Source organism: Sinocyclocheilus grahami, unplaced genomic scaffold, assembly GCF_001515645.1.
Source record: "Sinocyclocheilus grahami isolate Dianchi unplaced genomic scaffold, SAMN03320097.WGS_v1.1 scaffold411.1, whole genome shotgun sequence".
NCBI classification, from domain to species: Eukaryota; Metazoa; Chordata; class Actinopteri; order Cypriniformes; family Cyprinidae; genus Sinocyclocheilus; species Sinocyclocheilus grahami.
In genome coordinates this window covers 494,626-507,907 of record NW_015505590.1, presented here as the reverse complement: position 1 = coordinate 507,907, position 13,282 = coordinate 494,626, and the positions used below count along the sequence as shown (strand labels likewise).

Sequence of the window (13,282 nt, the reverse complement as noted above, 5' to 3'; positions counted from 1 at the left end):
TCTTCAGGAAGAGACAGCAGCGGCCCTATACTCCTCTTATGATCAGTGGGACCCCAGTGGAGAGGGTGAGCAGCTTCAAGTACCTTGGTGTAAACATCTCCGAGGACCTGACTTGGACGTCACACATCCAAACTCAGGTTAATAAAGCCAGACAAAGACTGTACCATCTGCGACAGCTGAGAAAATTCAGGGTTTCGCCAGCAATCCTGAAAACGTTCTATTCAGGGGCCATAGAAAGTGTATTGATTCAGTGTATCTCAGTGTTGTATGGGAACAGCTCCAGTCAAGACTGCAAAGCCCTGCAGAGAGTTGTGCGCTTAGCTGAGCGCTCCTCAGGGTCTGCTCTCCCCTCTCTACAGGACATCTACCTCAAACGCTGCAAAAGCAGAGCTGTTAAAATCATCAAGGACTCCAACCACCCTGGTAACTGTCTTTTCACTTTGCTGCCATCTGGTAAGCGCTTCCGTAGCCTGATGGCAAAAACCGAGAGACTTAGGAGGAGCTTCTTCCCCCAGGCCATCAGGCTCCTAAACTCAAACTCAGTCTCTAAACACCAACATGACTTCACTTAATTATCAGTATGACACATAATATACAGACATTGTCACTTGCACACAGCAATTTCTGTAATATTTTATTTATTTACTTTTTACCTCTATTGCTGCTTTGTTACTACCCTGTACAATCTGTTTGCACATTCTTCTCTTGTACATTCCTGCTCATCTAAATATTTATTAAGCCTACAGTATACTGTCCTGCACATTTTATTTTATTCTTATGTTTTATCTTACTTTTTCCATACCTATATTTATAAATCATTTTCTTGTGTTTGTATTCTTTAATAATTGCACTGTCCATGGAGCGGACCTGACTTACATTTCACTGCTGGTCATAAATTCCCTATATAACCATGTATGTGACAAATAAAAATCTTGAATCTTGAAATAATTAGTTTTATGTAGACACGACAATGTAAAGTGACTAATCATCTAAGCCTATTATTATTAAATAAAGATCAGTTTTCAGACAAGTTAAGCAGAATTTCAATTTCAATCTTTATTCTCAGATTACACTGACACAGATACTGGAAGAACACAGCAGAGCCACATTTACGTTTTTGTTGTTGTTGTAGAAATAGTTTTAGACTGTTGGACCACACAAACGGAAGCAAAAGCAGCGAAATAAACCTGAGTCCAAGTTTCCATGGCAAAAAAAATTAATAATAATAATAATTTTTTGCATCAATTGCATGCCACAACCGGAAACAGAATCACGCTGCTCGCTCCCCTCCGACCAATAGGATTGTGCAAAGCGTCCTAAGCGAATGTCACATCCGGTCTGAACAGCCGGCAGGATTGAAGGAAGAATCTGGAGTATCCCCCTACTTGTGTCGTTTATCTTTAAACACTTATGACTTGATTTATTCGTCCTTTCCCACAATGACTTTCGATGTGCGGAGGTGAGTAGAGGTTTGAAGCGAGTTGGTCGTGGGCTTGTGTTTTTTATAGACACAATGGAAGTGTTTCAAAACCTAGTGAGCTACCTACCTAGTATTTGTCTTTTTTATTGGACGTTCGGAACGCGTCTGTCACGCACTAAACTGCTATCTAAGCTGCTCACTAGGTTTTAAGCCAGCCAGCAACTCCTTAAACTACAACAGATTGGCCAGCTTGTATTGTGAAAACACTTTTACAACCATTTCTTTTTTGTCTGAATGTTCTGTAAACCTCATTTAAGGGCACCAGACCGCTCTTGATAAATATGAATGGAAAAACTGAGCAGGATGCTGTATATAACTGCATGGAGCATTTCATTTAGCTGCATTTGTGCATGTCTCCTTATTTAGTAGCATCCTAAAGGACACATAAAAAGTTGTGTTCAATGCAAGAATTAGGTCAGTTTTGCATAAGACATAACATTTAATATTGGTGTTGCATAGTCGTCCACTTGTTTGAATGTTTGCTTTGTTTTTTAAGCATGCTAAGTTCCTGCTCATACTGGTTACACTGCATGGTTATGCAAATACAAAACAGGACCCACAACATGTAAAAATGACACTCACATCATGAGTTGTGCTGCTATTTGGAAACCAAAGAATTTTCTATGAAAGAGCATATTCACATTGAATCTGTAACTGAATAGGTTGGTATGACTTGGTTGTACATTTGCAGAGACACATTAGGCACTGTCTGGTATTATCCACACTGAATCAATAAAACATGTCTGTAGATCGGCATGCACACAATACTTGCTTTTACTTGTATTTTTTATGTAATTGTTATTATCCATGACAAAAAGTTGGTGCTATGTGGCTGTCATAGCCGATTATGGAGGACAAATCAAGACAAACAATGATTGATTAATTTGCTGAAGACTGATTTCTAGAAATTTTGTACTGTTAACGTTTTTTAAAAATAAATTCTTATGCTCAAAAACAGTAAAAAAAAAAAAAAAAAACTCTTATGTTTAAACTGTAATTTATTGCTGTGATAAAAACGGAAACTTCAGTGTCACATGATCCTTCACAAATCATTCTAATATGCTGATTTGCTGCTCAAAAAACATTTCTTATTATTATCCGTGTTGCTATTATCAGCCGTGATGCATTTTTCAGGTTTCTTTGATGAATCGAATGTTCAAAAGAACAGCGTTTATTTGAAACAGAAATGTTTTGTGACACTTTAAGTTACCGTGACTTTTAATCAATTTCACGCATCCTTGCAGAATAAAAGTATTCTGAGTATTTGTTTACAAAAAATTCTTACTGACTCCAAACTTTTGAATGGGTGTGTGCTAAATTTGAAGTGTAGGCTAATTTACTAGTTTAATAGTGTTTTTGCCAGAATGTAATGTAATCCAACTTAATGACACGAAGGTATCGATACTAATTTTGAGTTATTCATGTGTAATTAGATGTGAAATTAATTATTATATGTTCTCCAAATAAAGTAACAAAAGTAGTTAATAAAATAGTAGTACATCACTATAAAGGTCTTGTTTGTCTTGAGACTCTTAATGTGTCAGATGACTGTAGACAGATTGTGAATTAAATGAATTGTAAATATCGGTGGAAGCAGGCGCCAGCATATTTCCTGTCTTTGTTTGCACTGAAAGTTTTAAGGCTGTTTTGGTCAGGGTAACGTTTAAACATTTTTTCCCCATCTATTTAGATGTTTAACGTCCAGCATTTTGGTCTTTGGCTTGCGTTAATGGTGTAAAACAGTGACAGTTACACACAGAATGTGCATATTTAGGGTTGTGGGTGTTGCTATTACATAATAATACTTAGGTGCTAAGGCGTCAACACAACCTTATTTCCTTGTTTCCAATCATGCTTCATTTTAGCTCATCTGTAGACGAATCCGATACAACCAATGAAAGTGACAAAATTGAAGCCTGAAATAAAACAATTATCTCTTTATATAGCAGACATGACTTCCTCTTTAAAAACACACAGAGAATGGGCTGTTTGCCTGAGAATAGACTCATAAACCTCCTGCTGTGGAACACACCATTATACCACAATTCACTGATTTTACTATTATACAGCTGGCTTGTACACCTGCAACAACTAATCAATACAATCTATAATAATCGATTAACTGCAACAAATTTGATAATGACTTAATGGTGTGTGAGTTCAGTTCAGAGCATTGGTGTGTTCACATAAAACAGACGGAGCACAATAGAACAGAAGTGCAATAATTCTATCTAAAATATACATGTAGCAATTTTTTCTTTGTTAGGTTGCATGTAAAAAGTTGGATAGGGAATTATTGTAAATAATGGCTTAAAATTAAATCATTTTCAACAGTTAATCATTGTGGCTTTTTCATCCAGTTAATAAATAGAAAATCGTTAATTACTCTATTAAATTTAACAGCACTTGAATGTTTTACTGTTTGTACTGTTTGTGTTTACCACCACACAGGCCATAATTGATCCCTGCTTTGGAATTGTTTTCATGGACTGAACAAAAATAATGTAAAAAGCTCACCACATTGTGTACATGATTGTGATGTTGCAAAATGAATCATAATACGTGTCTGATGTTGCCGTTATGGAGGGCATCATTACAGTTTTAATGTGTGGATTGGATTCAGATGTATTTTATTGTATATTGATTGTAAGAGTTCACTCGAAGTCCATCCATTTAGGAATTCTTCATCATTTTAGTTTTCATCGTTAGTTTTTATTCATGTGTTGGCACTAGGGCTGCAACTAACAATTATTTTGATAATCGATTAGTTGGGCGATTATTTTTTTGATTAATCAGGTTTTTAAAAAATTATATATTTTTTTATTTTATTGACAAAAAAACTGAAAGTTTTTGCGCTGAGGACGCACTCGCATCATCTGCCAAAGATCCAGGGCAAGCCATTAACTTAAAGCTTAAAATAAAGAATTCTCATGTTTTGGGCAACTCTCCCGCAGCAGTTTCCTCCACTATTTTTAGATGCATTTTGTCCATAAAAATATGTAATTCAGTGCTGTAATTTGACGCGACCGGCTGAAGTTGGACGTGCACTGTGGGCAGACCCGACTAATCGATAATGGAAATCGTTGTCGATGATTTTCATAATCGATAATAACCGATTGAATCGATTAGTTGTTGCAGCCCTAGTTGGCACAATGTATATTTGTCTGCGAAACGTTTTTAGTAGAAGCCTTAAGATAAAATGGGTTTCAAGACAATGAAATGGTCAATTCAGCCATGTGTGTTATTTACACTATCCATTTAGAATTCAGTGTAAATATTCTGGTCTTAAGTAACTAAAAATTGCACAGTATTATTTGATAAAAATGTTCCTTTGTCGCTGTGGTACAGTCTTGTGCCTGTTAATATTGGCACGTATGAGCCCTTCGGCGTATGCTGACGTTTTGACTCTCAGAGCAGCTGTGGGTGTTTATTGCTGTTGTAATTCAGGAAATAAGAAATATCTGACAGATCCAAGCAGTGAACTCTTTAACAGCCTCGGGGATCGTGTAAATGTGACGCCTGTTATGCAACGCGTTGAAAATTGCGTCTGTACTTCTGCCTAATCCACATTTTTATGTGTGTGCTGAAAACACTTTTGTGTGTTGTTGCACTTTTTCCTTACATATTTTCTGCTTTACAAGTAAAGAGATAAACAGACTGAAAAGGTTTTGCATGCTAGACATTGCTATTAGCTGTAGTTTGAGTTTAGACTTTCCTGTGCATCTTCAAAATCCCTGTTTTCAGTTGTGGTGATATCTGTTTAATTCAACCCGATCTAATAAGAAAATGTAACTCTTTTACGCGGTGGTTAATTTGTATAAATTCATACAATGATGTTCAGGATACCAGCATTTCTTGTCCTTTGTGTGGTATATGGTCCAGAAAGTTCATTAGCCCTAAGTGAATACAGACTGATTTATATTAAACTACAGTTAATGAAAGTGCTGTTCAGTTAATTAACTAGTCATATGAGTATGGTTTAAATAGCTAGAAAGTGAGCAGTCCCATATAGTATCTCTATAAAGCATTTTAACACCGAATGTGATTTTTTTTTTTCATTAGACACAAAATATCAAATCTACTTTGGGGCCTACTTTGGTATATTCATCAGTCTCGCTTACCAAATCAGGTCTTACACAGTATGAAGACATCAACTAGAGATGTCAGTGGTTTAGGAACAGCGTGTCCTTCTCCTGAGTTTCACACAATGGGGTTCCTTTCTTCACCCTCTGAGCTCTTCTGTCAGAACACAGTGAACTATATGGTTCCTGTCGTGGGAGGAGGGGTATAGCAGAGAAACACAGGGCGTTTGGTTTAACAGGAAGTCAGCCCCACTCCCCCCTCCAGCATTGCGTCAGATTGGGTCATTTCACTACAAGAAATGTTCACAGACGTAAGTGTTTTTGAGGGCAGGTGGCGTAAAGGATTGGACCAGAGTGCTGATGTAGTTGTGAAGGTTTCAAAGCCGAAAAAGGGCACAAGACTTAGATAGTTTTGCTTTGGAGCTAACACAGTTTGAAAGCTCCTTAAAAAGTCAGGGATTGGACGCATTCCTAAAGGGTGTAATATTACGCATGGACTCGTGGAGAGTTTACTTTTTCTTGGAGTCGTCTCAAACGAACCGAGGATTGTTGTTTCTTTTCTGTTAATTAACATAACTTTGACAATTTGTTGTATAGTAACTGTCTTCCTTATTTAATAGAATTGCAAATATTGTATAATAATCATGTATTGCTTCATCGTTCTCTATACTGTATTTTATTCAAAGAAGGGCCATTAGTTTTGAGGCATTCTAAGAGCATGGTGTATTTTTTATGACAGATGCAGATGTTTTTCAGTGCGGTGCAGTGGAAATGCATATTACGTGAAGAATTAATCTGATCAAATGAGAAGTACGCTGCAAAAATGTTTTATTCTTGACCGATGTCTAGGCAAATCATAAATCTGTATTTATATAGTCATATTTCTCTCAAATAATAATAAAAAAAGTATTCTTCAAGACTATAAAGAGGTTTTGTTATATTTAGGGATGCACATATCCGATATGCCGATAATTTTCAACTCATTTTGGCCGATAGCAGATGACGATACGGATATATAATTATTTTTAATTTTGGTTCGTTTTTAACAATAACTTATTTGTTAGAATTAAATAAACAATAATAAAGTTATTTTATAATGACAGTACATTGAAGATTTGAAAATAACTATAAATAAACTATATATTAATCACTGCATTTTTTTTAGAAAGATGCAGTAGTAACCTTAACATTTTATTTTAAGATTTAACATTTGTAAATGGTCTAAAGCAAAAGAGTTGTAAAAATTCTGAAAATCTTTTAGAGCTCATAATTTGTTTAAAAAATAAAACATATTACACATTAATGAATAAATCAGTATATATAAAATTATTTAATTTAAGTGTCATGTTTGTGATTTTTTCCCCCTGTAAGCTATAGCTTCTAACCTTTAAATCAAAACATACTCATGATTTTATGGCATCAATTACTGCTTTATTTAATCAGAAAGAGTCTAAATATAATTTGTGTATTTTGCTTTCATTTAATTTAGGGCTGCACGATAAATCGCATGGATATTTAACGCGCATCTTGTCAGAAAGCCGGTTCTGAGCAGCATTAACTACACAGAGCCGTTGTTCACTGACGAGCAGCACAAAAAAATCACGTGAATATGAACGTGGTTTTGCACAGCTCGTCAGTGAACAACGGCTCTGTGTGGTTAATGCTGCTCAATGTGAAAGCCCACCGCTGATTACAGAACTGGCTTTCTGACAAGATGCGCGTTAAATATCACATGCGATTTATCTTGCAGCCCTAATTTTATTAGAAGTAGACCAACAGCAGAGGTCAACCGATTAATCGGCCAATTTTTGGCATTTTTTAAATTAATCGGCATCGGCCGATTGTGCTGCAAATTAGGCCGATTTATAGGGAGGCGCATCTGCGGGCAGCTAAGCGTTGTTGCGGAACGCCAAAGAATCTCTCTCTGGCTGCGGGAGAGACTGAGCAACTTACACTCTGCAGCCGCTACTTGTTCACACACAGCTTCAGCTAATGATGGCAGGGCAAACCAGACCGTTTCGAAAGCGTAATTACGTTTTACCCTACTAGAATTGATGCCGGAGCGTTATCATATTCATAAGTGCAAGTCATTTGCATGCAGGATAACTTTCCTCATGAAATGTGTGTGTGGGTCCGACAATAGCCTCCACGATGTCATCGCTCGTGGCCAGCGCACTCTTAAGCAGTTAAGAGCAGCAGGCTGTGTAATATGTGTGTGAACTCTTTTATTTTTGTTATCACTTGGCCATTTGACTTATAGAAGTGTCCAGTGTTTCCCATACAGTGAGTTATTTGTGGTGGCTCGTCACAACAGACAGACCGCCACAAATAGATTTTCCAAAAGGCTTATACTTCCTTGAATAAACTGAGCACTGCACGTTTCAAAATTAAAATGCAGCGCGGGTGTTTTTATATGAATGTATCTTTGAAAAGAACTGACCGTCTTCAGAAAAGCTTCTATGTCATTTTCATGTCGTCTTTCCTGTAATGCCTGATAAAGTAGCGCTTATTTGATTACAGCCGTTACCGGGGAAACCGCTATATCTCTGCTCCAACAGCGCCTCCTGCTGGCAGAGAATGAATTTGCATTTGCAAGTCTGTGAGAAACACTGGTGTCTGTCAGCAAACATAAACAAAAAGCATGCTTCAGAACTGTTTTGAGAAGGTGCTTAAGTTTTGAGCCATGAATTATAACTCTGAATTAGGCTGCTACTACTACTATTACTATCTTGTACCCTGCAATAATCATTTACTCAAACTCACTTTTATGAGATGAAGGGGAAAAAAAAAAATCGGCATCATATATCGGCCATCGGCTGCCCTGATTTCAAAATATCGGCACCGGCATCGGCCAGTGAAAAACCCATATCGGTCAACCTCTAGCCAACAGCGCCGGAATTAAAACTCCTTACTGAACGAACTTTAGGACCCGGGGGAGGCTGTCACTGCTGCCGCTGCACGTGCTATTACTGTTTACTCTATCACACAACGAATGTGTCATTCTGTACGTGCATTCTCAATTAAAATGCAGCGATCCAAAACAGTTGCCATTCAGGCAAAACTTTGCTTCAAGAATGAGCCACAATGCTGACGTGATCTAATCGCTAGCACACCCTGAACACATGTGAGTTACTCTTCTTATCGGCAAGACATATCGGCATAATTTTTCATATCGGGCCGATGCCGATATTTACATTTTAAAGCCATTATCGGCCATTTCCGATATTGGTCAGATAATATCGTGCATCCCTAGTTATATTTGTTAACTTCGTTATATTTTTTGTTAACAGTGTATTCGTATCAATAACAAATGTCAGTCCTCAACACAGAAAATTATGAAATGTGAAATATTTTTTGGTGAAGGGGCATAACTATCATGAAAATAATGTCTATATATATATATATATATAAACTATTTCTGCCCCAAATCTCAATTGTCTGAAAAATTGACTTTTTTATTTATTCAAAATATTGTATTATTTAATTGCTTCCCTTATGGGGGCTGAAATATCACCTTGATTGTTTCTTAGTGAGACTCACTATCATCTTTGTCTTGTTTTTCTGAACAAAATATGTAAACATAATTAAAACAATATACATTCTTTGGAGTAGCAAAACATATGTTTTGTACTTATGTTGTCTTGTTTGTTTGTAGGTATTTTTCACTTGTTTCAGGCTTAACCTCACTAAATTTAAGTTAAAGGGGGAAAAAAATCAAGTGACAGTAATGCAGCAAAAACCAAAACAGCAAACTGCAAGTAAATGTATTTCATTTTAAAAATGTCTTAACTATTTTGATATTTAGTATAGCCTGAAGTGCCCTTTTTAAGCAATAGTTTTGAAATGTTCTTTGTTTGCCTTCCCTCTTGTCTCAGTGATTGATGTGTATTTAGTAAGTGCTGACAGCCTTTGCTCTGACCTCAGCCACACTGTTGTATGAAGAAAGTTGTTGTTGAGGAAGGTTGGGATTGTAAAGCAGGAATGCAGAGGAAGAGGTGTAACTCAAGAAGTGGGGGTCGCTCTAGAGTGTTGCGTCTGGGCCGGTGTTTCATGGACAGAGGCCCATAGTTCACATTCCTAAACTCCTCTGTAATGCCTTAAACTACACTGGGAACACAATGTGCTTTCACATATGTATTTCATTTTAAAAATGTCTTAACTATTTTGATATTTAGTATAGCCTGAAGTGCCCTTTTTAAGCAATAGTTTTGAAATGTTCTTTGTTTGCCTTCCCTCTTGTCTCAGTGATTGATGTGTATTTAGTAAGTGCTGACAGCCTTTGCTCTGACCTCAGCCACACTGTTGTATGAAGAAAGTTGTTGTTGAGGAAGGTTGGGATTGTAAAGCAGGAATGCAGAGGAAGAGGTGTAACTCAAGAAGCGGGGGTCGCTCTAGAGTGTTGCGTCTGGGCCGGTGTTTCATGGACAGAGGCCCATAGTTCACATTCCTAAACTCCTCTGTAATGCCTTAAACTACACTGGGAACACAATGTGCTTTCGAACTCTTCCCAGGAGTATGCAATATTTACCTTTCTTTTTTCCCCCTTATTCTTCTCTTTCTTTTCCTTCCAGGTTCGATATCTACAGGAAAGTGCCCAAAGATCTTACCCAGCCCACGTATACTGGAGCTTTCAGTGAGTGCCACAGTTTATAATGTTAATTTGCCATCATAGACCCTCATCCACTCCTGTCAACAAATAGCTTGCTTCATCTGGCATTGCCGCTTTATTTGTGTGCTTCATTTTTGTGTTTGCTCTCATCAACATTCCTTCTTTGATGATCCACAATTGTATTTTTCCAAACCAGTTTGCTGAGTCAGTTTTAGTTTCCTAACTATGGCTCATCGTTCACTCATGATTCGGAAGGATGGATGTTTGTAATGCTAGGTGTTGCCGTTTGACTCACGTAGTAGGACTATGTCATTCTACACTCGTTCCTGTGGCTCTTTCCATTGTTGTTTTGGCCTCGAGTGAATTACTTACCATTTAGTCATGTTTGCAGAAAACTGTAGACCAACCCTAAACTCAACCTAAACTCACATACCCAGGGTAAATATCTATGGTTTGTAAGTTGGGTGGTTGTATTAAAGGGATAGTTCACCCCAAAATGAAAATTGTCATCATTTACTAATTTGTTCCAAACCTGTATAAGTTTATTTCTTCCGTTGAACATTAAAGAAGATATTTGAAAGAATGGTTAACCAAAGATATTGAAAAAAAAAATACTATTAAATATCTTCTATTGTGTTCAGCTGAAGAAAGAAATTCATACAGGTTTGGAACAACTTGAGAGTGAGTAAATAGTAAGCTATCCCTTTAAGATGTTTTCAGAATGAACGTCTACTAAGAGAACATCGTTTGATTTTATGGACTTTTCCTTATAGTTAACAAAATAGTTCCTTATAGTCAACAGGGGGGGAAAAAAATCTAAAATATATGAAGATAACGGCATCTGTCTGTTTTTTTGTATGAAACCAATGAGCAAAACAAAAATCGATGTTTAATCAACTTTTCTGCCTTTCTGTCAAGTTGACAAAAAGATAGGAAGGGAAACAGACAATAAGCTAAAATTAGTATTCAGTGAAGATAGCATCATTTGTATGATTTAATCCATCCTGTTTTTAAAGAAGATAACGTCATCTGATTTAATCAAGTCTTTTTAGAACTTTTCAGTGTAGTTATAAATATATCAATACAGTTAACCAAAAGAAAAAGCAATCATTTACACATAATAATAATAATATCATGGAGGTGTTAATAATTCTTTCCCAGTATTATCTTCATTAAAGTGGAACAAGTGATATAACCCATGTTGAACCTGAATCCGTGAGCTATGTGTCATAGCGACACGCCTTATTGTTTGTGTTATAGCTAAACATTAGCTTAGTAAACTGGAACAAACCAGACTCAGAGTATGACGTGTCAGCCACAAAGTCACGTGACCGAAGTGTCACTGGAGACTGTCTCCATGTAAATATGCACTAGCTTCTGCAGACAGCCTCTCAGTTTGACTCATTTGGTCACATGTTGAACTTGGTAACGATTACGTTAACCAGAGCAATAAAGCCACGCACATTTATTCGCCTGTTGAACACTCTTATGTAATGGCCCTTTGACTTTTAATATATGCTTGACGTCATTTTGCATAGTCAGGCATAATTTAAAGAAATGAAATCACTGCTAACAAAAAGGAACATTTCTGAAAATGAGTTACTTTCAGCAAACACTTTAACTGAAAATGTTACTTTGAATAAATATCTTCACACAATATAACTCCAGTTTTGTTATACAAACAGCTCACTAATGTTTTCTTGACCTTTTCTTATCCCCTCAGTTTCAATATGCTGCTGCGTCTTCATGTTGTTTCTCTTTCTCTCAGAACTGACGGGATTCATCGCTACAGAAATGTACGTATGAATGTTGTTCTCGTGAAGTTGAATCAGTCAAACATAGTATTAAATAAAAAAATATATATATATATTAAATTCAATGTACATAGACACTGACTTACAAGAACATACAAGCATGTTACGTTGAATGTCTTTAATTTCTGAATTAAAATTAATTGTCAATTAATTGGTTTATAATCAAAAATGTCTAAGTGATCCAACCGTCCAAAGATCGTAATCGGAAAAAAGTCTAGTTTAAAATCTGATGATGGTATCATAAATACAACCTCAAGAACAGGTCAGGATATTTTTGAATCCAAAATTATATTAGTGTACATTGATTTTAGTGCAATGGTTAGACCAGGGCTGTCCAAACTCGGTCCTGGAGGGCCGTGTCATGCAGAGTTTAGCGCCAACCCTAATTAAACACACCTGAACCAGCTAATCAAGGTCTTACTAGGCATAGAATCTTCCAGTCAGGTGTGTTGAGGCAAGTTGGAGCTAAACTCTGCTGGACACCGGCCCTCCAGGACCGAGTTTGGACAGCCCTGGGTTAGACCATATGACGTTTTCATAGTTAGTAAAAATGTTCCGGTTTTGTTTAAAATGGTATTTTGGGGTGTTTTTTTTATCAGCACTCAAGATGCATGACTTTATGACCCGAATGCAATCACACTGTTGTAACTTTAGTGACAGATCAGTTTCACACAGGACGTAGACATTGGTGGGGGAAGTGAGGAAACGAAAATTGCACTCACTGCAGTTTTGTCATTTTACTGTCAGGCTTGCATCATTTTTAGACGATGACCTTTACAGATGTCTAATGCTTGTCAGTACTATATTTAAAGTTTGTGTTTTCATATATGCGTGTGTGTTACAGAGTAAATGAACTGTATGTGGATGACCCCGATAAGGACAGTGGGGGGAAGATAGATGTGAGTTTAAACATCAGTTTGCCAAACTTACACTGTGATTGTGAGTATATACATAAAATACATCAACACTCTTCTGAATGATGTTTTTTCATCCACATGTGTAACACATCATCCTTTGTTGACATGTTATGAGTGTTAGCAGTGACATTACTGTTAGTATGGGTTCTTAATTCATTTAGCAGAGCTCCTGACGTACATTGTGATAGGAAACGATGCACAATGGCGACCTCCCACACAGTTTACCATCACTGAAAGTCTCAGTTTGACACATTGTGTGTGCTTTCTCACAGAAGGATTAGGATAGACCTATCCGTCAGTCAAACCCAATCTTTTGAAACTCACCGGGAAAATGTATGATCAGACATGAGCAAGCGTATGAGGAAATACGGTTTCATATT

General features: G+C 36.8%; 1 protein-coding gene across 1 annotated transcript in view; it reads right to left on the bottom strand.

The window, feature by feature from the left end:
• Nucleotides 1-12,602: 12,602 nt before the first annotated feature.
• LOC107550990 (vascular endothelial growth factor receptor 3-like) overlaps nucleotides 12,603-13,282 on the bottom strand; it is a 44,197-nt gene continuing 43,517 nt past the window's right edge. The window contains exon 26 of the mRNA XM_016232466.1: nucleotides 12,603-12,633. Coding sequence (XP_016087952.1) covers nucleotides 12,603-12,633 — 31 coding nt within the window. The remainder of the gene's footprint in view (nucleotides 12,634-13,282) is intronic.